This window comes from Mus caroli, chromosome 12 (assembly GCF_900094665.2).
Source record: "Mus caroli chromosome 12, CAROLI_EIJ_v1.1, whole genome shotgun sequence".
In the NCBI taxonomy this organism is placed as follows: Eukaryota; Metazoa; Chordata; class Mammalia; order Rodentia; family Muridae; genus Mus; species Mus caroli.
This window is the reverse complement of record NC_034581.1, coordinates 80,557,082-80,568,970: the sequence shown is the minus strand read 5'-3', so window position 1 is coordinate 80,568,970 and position 11,889 is coordinate 80,557,082. Positions and strand designations below refer to the sequence as shown.

Sequence of the window (11,889 nt, the reverse complement as noted above, 5' to 3'; positions counted from 1 at the left end):
CTGTGCATTACCTCGGCAGAGAGTTGGGCCGTTTCCTTCTCCTGCTTGGAGACCAAGTTCTTTTTCCCTTTTGAGCCTCTTCAGTGACACTAGATTCCATTTTTGTACCCACAATCCTCTGTTTCTGTTCCACACCCTGCAACTCTACCCACAGACCGCTAAGCCACTGGGGAAGAGTTCACTAGCCACACCTCCATTGCCTGCCTGTTCTGGGGTCTTGGCTCTGCAGAGCAGGACCACCAGAGTGAGGCCTGTCTCTTTTTCCTCCAAGCCGAGTTGGAAATAGATTTATTTTGGCTCACACATGTGAGCAACAAAGGGGAGATGAGGCAGGAGGGATAAGAGAGGCTTAGGGTGACTACCATAATTAGAAAGCAGGGAGAGGTAATGGTAGGAGAAGCAAGCAAGCTTCAGAGACAGGCAGTCTGTCTCTGAGAAGGGCCTGGTCAGCTCGATGAGGAGCCCTGACACTAAGATGGGGATTGAGTCCTGTGCTGGAGGGAAGCAGCCAGCCTTGTACTGTTGCCTAGTAACCAGCCAAGCACCACCAGATGCTGAGGCAGCCCCTAGAGCTATGTTTCTCAACCTGTGAGTCATGACCCCCATGGGGGGGGGTCTAACGACTTTTCACAGGGGTGGCCTAAGACCACTGAAAAACACAGATAATTGCATTATGCTTGATTCATAACAGCAGCAAAATTACAGTTATGAAGTAGCAACAAAAATAATTTTATATTGGGAGGGTCACCATGACAGGAGGAACTCTATTAAAGGGTTGACGAATTAGGAAGGTTGGAAAACACTGCTACACACACTGTTGGTGGAGGCTACACCAACTATACCCCTTGCACATGGTCCTCCTTGGAGAAAGGTTGTGCCCTATCTTGGGCCCACTGTGGATGCTACGTATGGGTGGGCATGTTCTCCAGCCCTAAGGAATATCACAGAGGAACTGAGGTACAGGCAAACCCTCTGCCTTCTCTCATGTAAACCAAACAGATTTTTGGAGCTCTAGGCTTTGAGGGCAACGTTTAGTAAAAAGCGCTGGGTAGGGCCAAGGCATCGTCACTCATTGGCTCTAGAAATGCCCCCCAGGGCTCCATCAAACTCTTTTTTTTTTTAATTTATTTTTTTATTAGGTATTTTCCTCGTTTACATTTTCAATGCTATCCCAAAAGTCCCCCATACCCACCCCCCCAGTCCCCTACCCACCCACTCCCCCTTTTTGGCCCTGGGGTTCCCCTGTACTGGGGCATATAAAGTTTGCAAGTCCAATGGGCCTCTCTTTGCAGTGATGGCCAACTAGGCCATCTTTTGATACATATGCAGCTAGAGTCAAGAGCTCTGGGGTACTGGTTAGTTCATATTGTTGTTCCACCTATAGGGTTGCAGATCCCTTTAGCTCCTTGGGTACTTTCTCTAGCTCCTCCATTGGGGGCCCTGTGATCCATCCAATAGCTGACTGTGAGCATCCACTTATGTGTTTGCTAGGCCCTGTCCATCAAACTCTTGTTAGAGCCTCAATGGACCCAGGGGCAGCTCCTGGCCAGAGGACAGCCTAGTACATGAGCCTGGTCCCCAGAGAGCTTCCAGGATCTCTCTCTGTGTACCAGGCCAGGGTCTGACTGCGGTGGGGAGTGGGAGATGGGACCCAAGCTCCAGGCTGGGAGAATCACTGTGGGGAGGTATCCTTGGGCATAATCCTCACAGACAACAACGGAAGTTTGGGCAGGACCCAGGCAGACATGGATGGGGTGAACCGAGGGCTTTCTGTGTTGTCACTACTCCAGGGGGGGTCTACTTCACTGTTTACATCAGTCACTGCCACCACAGGGACTACAGCCCCGGAACAGAGCAGGTTTTGGAGCTATAGCTAGGGTCCAATGGAACCGCTTTCCGTTCTAAATGCTCCTAAGTAGATGGGCAATTTTTAAAAAGCATGCACATTCTATAAACATGTCCTGTGGGTCCAATGCAGTCTGTGGACCTCCAGTTTGTGACCTAGGAGAGATGCCTATGCAGGCCCTGTCTGTACCTACTATCTGTCTCAGGGACCTGTGACTCACGAAGTATTTTCAGCCTCCCCTGTAGACACACGTTGAGATAGGGGAACATTCCTAGGTCATCCCACATCTGATCTGTCAGGGCAGAGACCTGGCATGGTCTGCATCCTTAACTGTCCTGCCCTCCTGCCTTTTTGACTATCATTTCCCTAGGGTCAGTTAGCACCGGGCAGCCCAAATGGCAGGCAAGGGTCCTGGGACTACACCCAAAGTTCCAATATTACCGTGCCACTTTACCTAGGGTCAGACTTCCCTACTCCTCCAGTGGTTCCCACCTCCAGTCAGACCTGCGGTTGCTGGATAGGGCTGCCTGCAGTAGGGCTGGGGCTAGAGGGTTTTGCAGGGCTCTCTTGTCTCTAAGCCCTGCTTTCGGCCAGGTGTTTTCTTGCAGAGCGTCTGCTGCAGAGCCGCTGTCTCTTTCCCCCAAGGCCGGCCAATGGGTTGCAGCTGTGGCAGATGTTCTTGGGCGGGCTGGCCGGCCCTCATTCTGTGGAAGCCAATAGCCCCAGCAGTCTGGGGAATTCTGGGCTAATGCTCAACCCTGGCATGGTCCTCTCTTGCTAACCCCTCCAGTCCGGGTCCCCGTGACAGATGCTGGGAACATATGCTGTGAATTAATTCGCTCCAGCACAGCCGCAGAGGACCAGCCTCCTCCTCTGTCTGTTCCTGCCACCTTTGCTTTCTGGTTGTCCAATGCCAAAAGAAAATTCGGATTTCCTCTTCTCCTTGTTTCTTATGCTGTGTCCACTGGGCTCCCACTCACCCACCCACCCACCCACCTACTTCTGCCTCTCCTGGGCTCACTGCTAAAGACATTTGCCTCCTAGAGACTAATAACATCAGAGGGGTGAAAAGAAGCCCAGAACCCCCACCCCCACTGGCCCAGCTTCTTGTCCCAGATAGGTTATATTCCAGTTTTCCTGGAATGGATGTATTCACTCCTTCCACAGGGAACTCCCCCCGCCCCCAACCCCTGACAGACCATAATCTCTCCATTCTGCTAGTCCTTTCCTTACATCTAACTCAAATCACTCCCGCTGCAGTGATTGTCTGAATGGAAACAAACAGTCAAGCTTTGAGTTTTTCCTCTAAGGAGGGGTTGACAACCCTGTTCCTAGAAAGAACTAAATGGTATATATTTTAAGCCTTACAGGCTAGATGGTCTACATTGCAGCTGAGTTCTGCTCACTTGACCCCAAAGCAGCCACAGAGCACACATCAACATATGATAACGGCTGTGTTCAGGCAGAGATGAACAGAGTAAGGGGTAGGCTGGCGTTGGGCAATAGTCTGTGGCTTCCTGACTCCTGCTCAGGCAAACCTGTGTGCTGGCTTCTTATCTCAGAGGGAAAGTTCCTCTCTCTCCCCTCTGCACTTTGGAGCAAGCCCAGCAGTTCTTCTGCTCTGGGGATGAACAGGACTGTCTCTTCCTCTGCTATCTCATTAGCATCTCAAGTCAGGGCCAGGCCTCCCTGGGCTCTGTGCTCAGCAAAGGAAGAAGCTTGACAGAGAAATGTGCACATCTCCTTTGAGCTGCGTGAGAGGGAAATAAAGAGAAGAAAGGAGAAGGTGCCTCCTGAAGATGCCAACAGCCACCTTCGACAGACTTAAGGAGATACGAAAACCAACCAACCAACCTAAGGACTGAAGACTGATGTTTGGTGCCCTAAAGTACTAAACCAACAAACAACAACAATGAGGACAACAACAACACCTCCCTGGGAAAGTGTGGCAGTTTGTGTAAGTGTCACATAGTCACATATGATGCAGCAACCTCACTCCCAGGAATCCTCCTAAGAAAACAAATAGCCTTCGTCCCCACGGAAAGCCTTGTATGCAGAGTTCGGTCCCCAACTGGAAGCCACCCAAATACCTCCCAATGATGGATGAAAAAGAACAGAAGATGGTGGAGAAAATACCACACACCAATAGGCAAGTGTTTCTCTGTGGAAAAGTCTGCTCACTCTGAGGAAGACTAGAAAGTGCAGGAAATGTCTAGAAAGTGCATACGTAAGGAGTCACAGCAAATGGGTGGTTGCCCAGGGCAGGAGCTGAGAGCAAGACAGAGAGCAGGGCAGCCAGGGAGTGGAACAGAAGTGATGTGGCCAGCTCCCCAAATTTACTAAAATCACTGAATCCAACACTTTGAGTAACACCTCTGCACAGAGGTCTCTGGCCCAGGATGCCCACAGGACCCACTAACCACTGGGCAGGGCCCTTCATCTATAAGGCCCTTGTTGCTATCAGTAGGGTAATTTAATGTGTCTCTGGTGCATGGAGTTGAAAAGGCTTCAAGATTCCTGGGGATCAGTAAAGACAACTGGTAGTGTAAGCCTTAGCTTACCAGGGACTCCCTGAGTGAACCACATGGAGCCAGGATTGATGCAAAAAAGCAAGAAGAATTTATTGTTCCAGTGCATTGAAGGAGAGGCTGCGACCCCCAGCACCCATTTGGCAAGTTTTTATATGGTTTCCAGGGGGAGAATAGAGCATCAGCAACTAGGCACAATATGGTTGGCTGAACAGTGCACTCCTTAAACTTGGTCTTTAGGGAATGAGGTGACAAGAACTTCCCTTGTCTGAAGGTGGGCAAGGTGGAATGCTTCTCGCAGGTCGGTTCCCACCCTGTGGTCTGAGAAATGTTAATTAGCCTCTCCCTTCCAGAGGGGTGTTTCATGACCTTCCCAAAGTTCCTAATCTGACCTTTTCATTAGCCTTTAGCCATCAGAGACAGTGAAGGCCCCTAGTTCCAGTAGCAAGCCTCCCCTGAAAGAAGAGCTGCCAATTCCAGGGAGTGTTGTGCCATGTAAACCTCTTAGAGCATTCTGTCTTGCCAGACCACTGGGCACACCTGGTCTGCTCTGCGGCCTAGGATCTGGCAGCCTCCTCCTGACCTCTAGCACATGACAGAGGCCATTGTTCCCCTTCCACACAGCAGAAATAGCTCCACTTCACCAGGCAGAGGCATGAATAGGAAAAAGAAAGAAAGAAAGAAAGAAAGAAAGAAAGAAAGAAAGAAAGAAAGAAAGAAAGAGAAAGGGAGGGAGGGAAGGAAGGAAGGAAAGAAAGAAAAAAGAAAGAAAGAAAGAAAGAAAGAAAGAAAGAAAGAAAGAAAGAAAGAAAGAAAGAAAGAAAGAAAGAAAGAAAGAAAAAGAAAACAATGTTTCCTATCATGCTTGAAGGCGGAAGAAGCAGAGAATCCCTGTGACACCCAAGAGGCCTTGGGCACACAGAGGCATAACACCTTATCTCCTCTGACTGGCTTGACTTCCATATCCTGACCTCTAATACTCCTCGGGTCAGGCCAGGTCCATCCTAGCCTCCTGGTTCTGGGAAGGTCCTCACCACTGGACCATCAGGCTTACTCTTTCCATCAGCCCCTTCAGTGGCAGCCAAGATGTAGCCTCTCCTGATCATACACTTATTTTTATTTTCTTTTAGAGTCAGGTGTGCTGGCTATGAAGCTGAGAATGACCTTGAATTTCTGCCAATCATGCTGTCTCCACCTCCCAAGAGGAAAGATGATGGGTGGATGCTGCCATGCCTAGTTTCTGCAGTGCTGGGTTTGAACCCAGGGCTTTGGACATACTAGGCAAACACTCTACCACCTGAGCCACATTCCCAGATGGGTCACTCTGTTTTAAATGACAATGCATAGGTCTGGGCCTCGTGGGCTCGGACACAGCGATGGTTCTATGCCACAAGCCTTTAGGCGCTTCAGAATAAGAAGAGATGCCTGCTCTGGAACTAGGGGGTCGGGCAGAAAGTTCTGGAGAATGTTGGATTCTGCCCAGTCATTGCATAGGTTACTTTTGCAAGCTGAAGGCAACAGAGGTGCCACTTGATGACCCTGGGGACTCGCCCTCAGCCTCAGTGTGCCACATGGGTTAAGCATGTTTCACTGTGTCCCTGTAAACTGGCAGGCTGGGGAACTGCAAGTGCTGAGAGCTCAGCTTGAGCACTCAGTGTGAGCTGGAACTTGCTGATATTGTAGGGAGAAGGAAGGAGCCAAACCCTAGCCACAAGCTTGGGCCAGCCAAAGACCTCCAAGGTTAAGAGCCCGGAGGCCGCTGTGGAGTTCGATGGTAATTAAGGGACTAGAGCGCAGCCTTTGTCCTTTGGGTTTCAGAAGGATGTAGGCTCAAGAGAAACCAGCCGGGATGAAAACTTCTCAGTGGCCATGGGAATTATTCCAAAGAAGGCCTGTCTTGTGTCTGACTCCAAAACAGGACCCCAAAGCCACTAAGTCCCTGAGTTTATAATTAACCGACAAGCATCCACTCTGCAGATCTGGAGCCCAGTAGCTCACCAGGGAAGGGCACTGTAGTCACACAAAAATAACCCCCCAGTGGGTTTTTGAAGTGTTGAGCCTCTTTGTTTTTTCTGAATTTTAATGAAGGGCTTTCCAAGCAGGAAGGCTCTGCGCTGAGCCTCCCACTCAGAGGCCAGAGAATGGGCCTTGGTTAGCTGCAGCAGTCTTCCTGCCTGTCCAGCACAGGCAGCCCAGGAAGAGAGGAAGATTCCCTGTCCTCCTCCCCCTCAAGATCTTTTCAGGGGAAAAAAGAGAAAAACAAAACCAAACCAGGAACTGTGGAGGAAGTGGGTAGGGCTAGCTGTGCACCTCAGCACAATCTGAAGCAAGCAGTGAAGCTGGGGATCAGAGGCCAGCCAGCCATGCTGTGCCAGGAGAGTCATAGGCAACTGAAAGCAGGGGCGTGGGGGGAAGGGGCTGGCTCCCCAACAGAGTGCTTCTTGGGGGTGCCATGATGGAGCCTCCCAACTTGAACCAGCAGGAGGCTCTTAGGATCCTCAGGCAGAAGGGAGAAAGGAGAGGGTAGTCTGAGCAGCCAGCCGCCCATCCTGCCGAGGCCCTCTCATGATCATAGCCTGACCCTCACTGGGAGGGCACGGTGGGCACAGGTGAAGCACAGGAGTGACAACTGCTCCATCCCACCACACACAGCTTCCCATTCTTTAACTGTGTACAGTTTGGAGTCCTTATCTGATTGTTTAAAAGTCACCTTCCTGCCACACATGATGTCATGCCTGTAGTTCCTGAGACTGAATTAGGAGAATCAGAAGTTCAAGGGGAGTCCCTTCTGTGTAGTGAGACCTGATCTCAAACAACAGCAACATCACAAAAAGAAAAGAAAAGAAAAGGAAAGAAAAGAGAAGAAAAGGAAAATGTTGCCTTCCGTCACTCATGAGTCTAATATGACAGGACAGGATGGAAGAAATGCTCACAGAATAAAGTCATTTATTGAATTAGACTGCTCGGATGTGTCCTACTGAAAATAAATATTCTATTACAAAATGTTTTGTATAAAAACTGTAAGCTGCTTGCAAGCTCTCTTGGTTTGAAATTTCTTGTATTTGTTCAAATGCACAGTGATGCTCCTGGGTCAGATGTGCCTAGATGGTCCCACAGGATCCTCCTTCTCTGCCCGCAGCAGGTCCCACTCAGTGAGGAGCTCTGAGGACACCTCAGTGTACAGATGGTCCCAGTCCCAGCCTACATCATCCTGCCAAGATGAAGATTGCTAGGTAAGAGAGAGAAAAGCCTTCCCTCCAGCCGACTTCCCACTCTACCCAGGAAGTTGTAGGCTAAGCCAGGGGAGGAGCCAGGTGCAGGGCCAGGAGAGCACCTTACCTCTCGCACTTCATGCTCTGGGGCCAGCACTTTGGTGAGGAGTTTCAGGTCAATTTCTCCATCCTGCAAATGCACAAAAAGCCAGGCTGGACCCTTGGGGCTTCAGCATTGCTTTTACACAGTAGAGGTACTTGCATATGGCAGAATAACCCAAACTGAGACCCCAGGAAGCCTTGTTCAAAGAACAAATCCCTGAGTGAAAGGCATGACCATGGGGAGGAGGGAGACTCTGACATCCTCAGCACTGGGCTCACTAGGGAAAACCAACAACAGGAGGCCAGAATGTGTCTCATAAGGGCAGATGGCAACAGGGCAGCCATTAGGTAGCCATCGTGTGCCATGAGGATGGCCGGAGTGGCTGGGAGCCTGGAACAGGAGTCTATGGCCCATGGAGATGGCCAGGGATGTCACTGCCAGCATTTCTTGGCAGCCTCAGTGATGTGGAGGAGTGTGTACTGATCTGGAGGAACTGAGAACTTTCCCCATGGAGGTCCTGAAGCTGGGCAGAGGTGGGGCCACTCACCAAAGTCTGAAAGGCCGAGTACTTCATGAGGTCATTGTCCAGGTCACGGTAGGTCATCACTCGGTTTACCTGGATGCTGAAGGAAAGGAATGAAAGAGCCACAGGCAGCACTGGTTCCAGGAGAGAGCCTGACCAACTACTACGTCTAGAACCTTCTGTGCAGACAAAATGTCCCAGGAGAGTGTGAAGAACAGAATGGAACCACTTGTCAGAGAGACTAGAAAGGCCTGCTGCAGACGGCACTTGGAGTGTGCCCATGTGCATGTTCTGGGCTTCCCCACCAACTCCACACCTAGCTTCACCTACCTCGGAGGGGACGCCACCTGTAGCACAAAGTCTTCCTCCTGCACATCTTCCAGGTCTGGGATCACAGGAATATCTGCAAGGAAGGTGGAGCAGCACAGTGTACAGCATGGCCATGGCCCCTGCCTGCTTAATGAGCCTCCACACGCCAGGCACTCAGGCACTCAAACATGGAGCTGCATCCATTTCTGCACCACAGCCATCTCTGAGAATGTGCAGGAGGGGCCCCTGCTAATGGGTTCTGTACTTGTATCTCCCTGGAGTTTTCTTCAGTAACTCTGATGTAGTCACCAGGTGTGGTGGTTTGAATATGCTTGGCCCAGGGAGTGGCACTATTAGGAGGCCTTGTTGGAGGAAGTATGTCACCGTGGGGGTGGGCTTGGAGACTCTCCTCCTAGCTGCCTGGAAGACAGCCTACTCTTCTCTTCCTTTGGAAGAAGATGTAGAATTATCGGCTCCGCCCACACCGTGCCTTCCCTGCCATGCTTCCTGCCATGATGATAATGGACAGAACCTCTGAACCTGTGAGCCAGCCCCAATGAAATGTTTGCCTTTATAAGAGAGTCGCCTTGGTCATGGTGTCTCTTCATAGCAATAGAAACTGTAACTAAGACATCAGGGAAGGGGCCTGGGGTGGATCTCCATGGAGAATGTAAAACTCTCAGCCCTTGGAACATGGCTTCTAGGAGGGCAGATGAGGGTGGAACCAGTGGGCTTGGCACAGTCAGACACAGAAATGACAGTGTGTGGTGTCACAAGCAGAAGAGATGCAGATCTACACACGTACTAGCTCCAGAGAGCAGTTATCCCATGTGCATGGTTACCTCTGGAGGACACTTTGGTCAGAGAACCCACTTCTGACACTGTCAGAGATCAGGGCTGCCACTGGCCAGGCCCACTGTGACACTAGTTCAGTGGTCCCACTCTCTCCAGGAGGTTTTCCTCTCGGAACTCTTCAGACACATTACAGACACGTGCAGAGATATGAGGCTGTCCCCCCCCCCCCCAATCAGCCTAACAATGTCACACAAACAGGAGAGAAGTGAGAGACAGGTCTGTCACTTCATTAGGACAATATGCTTAAGTTGCCAAAGAGTGTCCAGAAAGATAAAGATACACTTCCTCCAAGTGACTATCAAAGGCCAGTTTAGGGTTTTTTGTTTATTTGTTTGTTTTAATTGATCAGAGCCAAGAAAAAAAGAGGTGGGGCAAGAAGAAAGACCACACAGGGGAGGCGTTCCTAGGACCCTAAACCAACTACAGATATATAACCAAGAAGACATCCCAGAAGGAAGGCCAGCACTTCCATGGGCTAGATGCAATTTTATTTCCAAAAGAGGCACAGGGCCATTCCAAGAACAGCTGGTAAGATTCCTGCCACTTCTGGCCTAGTCATTATTCAGATGCTGTGACTGTTCTAGTCAAGCTAAGCCAAGAGCACATAAATGTCTTTATTACCACTTCCTACAGCAGACTTCAGACTCATTGTACCCAGGAAGGGAGAGTGAGCACAGGAGAGGAGTGACACGGAAAACAAAACAGAGAGAAAGGGACAGAGAAGGGGTCCCTCGGTGAAGAGGGCTAAAAATAAAGAGAAACTGCCAATAAGAAACAAACAAGAGACACGTACCCAGCCCCCAATACTGAGCAATATTCAGCAAGTCCTGTATCTACAAGGGGGCTCATCCAACCTTGGATTCTATCTCTCTGACCTGTTAAAAATACAAGTCATGGTATTCCCCACAATTCCATTTCTAAAACTAATAGGAATTTAGATTTCTTTTTTAATTCTTCCACAATCAGTGCGGCCTGGTGGTGGGCTCCCTGGCTAAGGCTGCACGGTCCATCCGGCAGAGGGACAGGGAAGCTGGCTGTGCCCTGTGCCATCCACAGAGTGACAGTTTTAGAGTGGGCCAGTCAGCAGCTCACTGTTGGCTCTCCTTGGCTGTGGAGTCCAGCCTGAGATGAATATTCAGGAGTTGTTGAGAAATGGCCCACGCTGAGCTGGGGCTCGGGATGGGGTCTTCCCCAAGTCCCCTTTCCCTCCACAACTCCAGCATTTGGGCCCTGTCAGCTCAGCCTGGCCTCTTCAAGCTCTGAGGAATTACACTTCTGCTCAGCATTCACTGTCACTCCCCGTGGGCTTTCCTGTTGGGCTCCACTCCCCTCCTCCAAATGTGCACAAGGGAGTGTGGGGCCTGCCCATCTGCGACAGATCAGAGGTCAGCGCGGGCCTTGGCAAAAGGCCGCTCAGAGTGGCACTGGTGGGGCTGGCCACACAGTGGGGCTTCGCTCTAATTGGAAGCCTGGTGCCCAGTAGAACCCGGTGAAGTGCCTGAGTGGGACGGAGCCAGCGATGACAGCCAGGCCAAGACAAGCTGGAACATTCCGGTGCAGTGACAGCTTGCGATATCGCAGCAGAGCTGGGCTATCCAATTCCCGGCTCCCAGTGGGACAGGTGGCCATGGAGCAGGTTTTGGGCAAACTTCAAAGAACTTCAAATTTTAGGAGTTTTGGATTTACAGTCACAGACAAGTGCCTGCTTATGTGTTCAGGGGATATTCTGGGAAATCTGTTTGCATTTTCTCTCCTTCCCTTACCTCCTTGGTCACAGATACCATGAACAAAGCTAGAGAGAAAGAGAGGGGAAAAGAGGGAGGGAGAAGGGAAAGGGAGAGAGAGAGAGGAAGGGAGGGAAAGAGGGAAAGGAGGGAGGAAAGATGGGAGAGAATACAGACTGCAGAAATCTGCATTTTCCAGGCTGGAACATGTGGGCCTGGTGCCTGAGTAAAGTCAGATCCCCCAGAATTAGACTGTGAGCAGAGAAACGAACGAACCCTCTGGAAGAGCAGCCAGTGCTCTTGAGTCTGTGAACCTCAGCACCTTCAGATCCTCAGCACCGGTGAGAAAGCTAGGAGCTTCAGTTGTAACCCAAGTGTTGGAGGCAGAGACCAGCAGATCCTTGGAGCATAGCCAATCAGTGAGCTCCAGGTTCCATGGAGAGTGACAAAGGAAGGCACCTCATGTTGACCTCTGGCCTCCACATACTTAGTTAGGCATACGTGCACGCACATGCGTGTGAGCACACACACACACACACACACACACACACATGCACATACCACACACAACCAGCACACTCGGGATTGGTTTTTTTTTTTTTTTGGTTTTTCGAGACAGGGTTTCTCTGTGTAGCCCTGGCTGTCCTGGCACTCACTTTGTAGACCAGACTGGCCTCGAACTCAGAAATCTGCCTGCCTCTGCCTCCCAAGAGCTGGGATTAAAGGCGTGCGCCACCATGCCTGGCTACACTCGGGATTGTAATTTGACACTTTGAGAACATGTGTGCC

General features: G+C 50.6%; 1 protein-coding gene across 1 annotated transcript in view; it reads right to left on the bottom strand.

Moving 5' to 3' along the window:
* Nucleotides 1–7,303: 7,303 nt before the first annotated feature.
* Nucleotides 7,304–11,889, bottom strand: part of Ift43 (intraflagellar transport 43) — a 79,580-nt gene continuing 74,994 nt past the window's right edge. Inside the window, exons 6-9 of the mRNA XM_021179388.1 lie at nt 8,543–8,615; nt 8,237–8,312; nt 7,714–7,776; nt 7,304–7,585 (exon numbers count right to left, since the gene is read on the bottom strand). Of these exons, the coding sequence (XP_021035047.1) occupies nt 7,466–7,585; nt 7,714–7,776; nt 8,237–8,312; nt 8,543–8,615 (332 nt within the window). The 3' untranslated portion in view covers nt 7,304–7,465. The remainder of the gene's footprint in view (nt 7,586–7,713; nt 7,777–8,236; nt 8,313–8,542; nt 8,616–11,889) is intronic.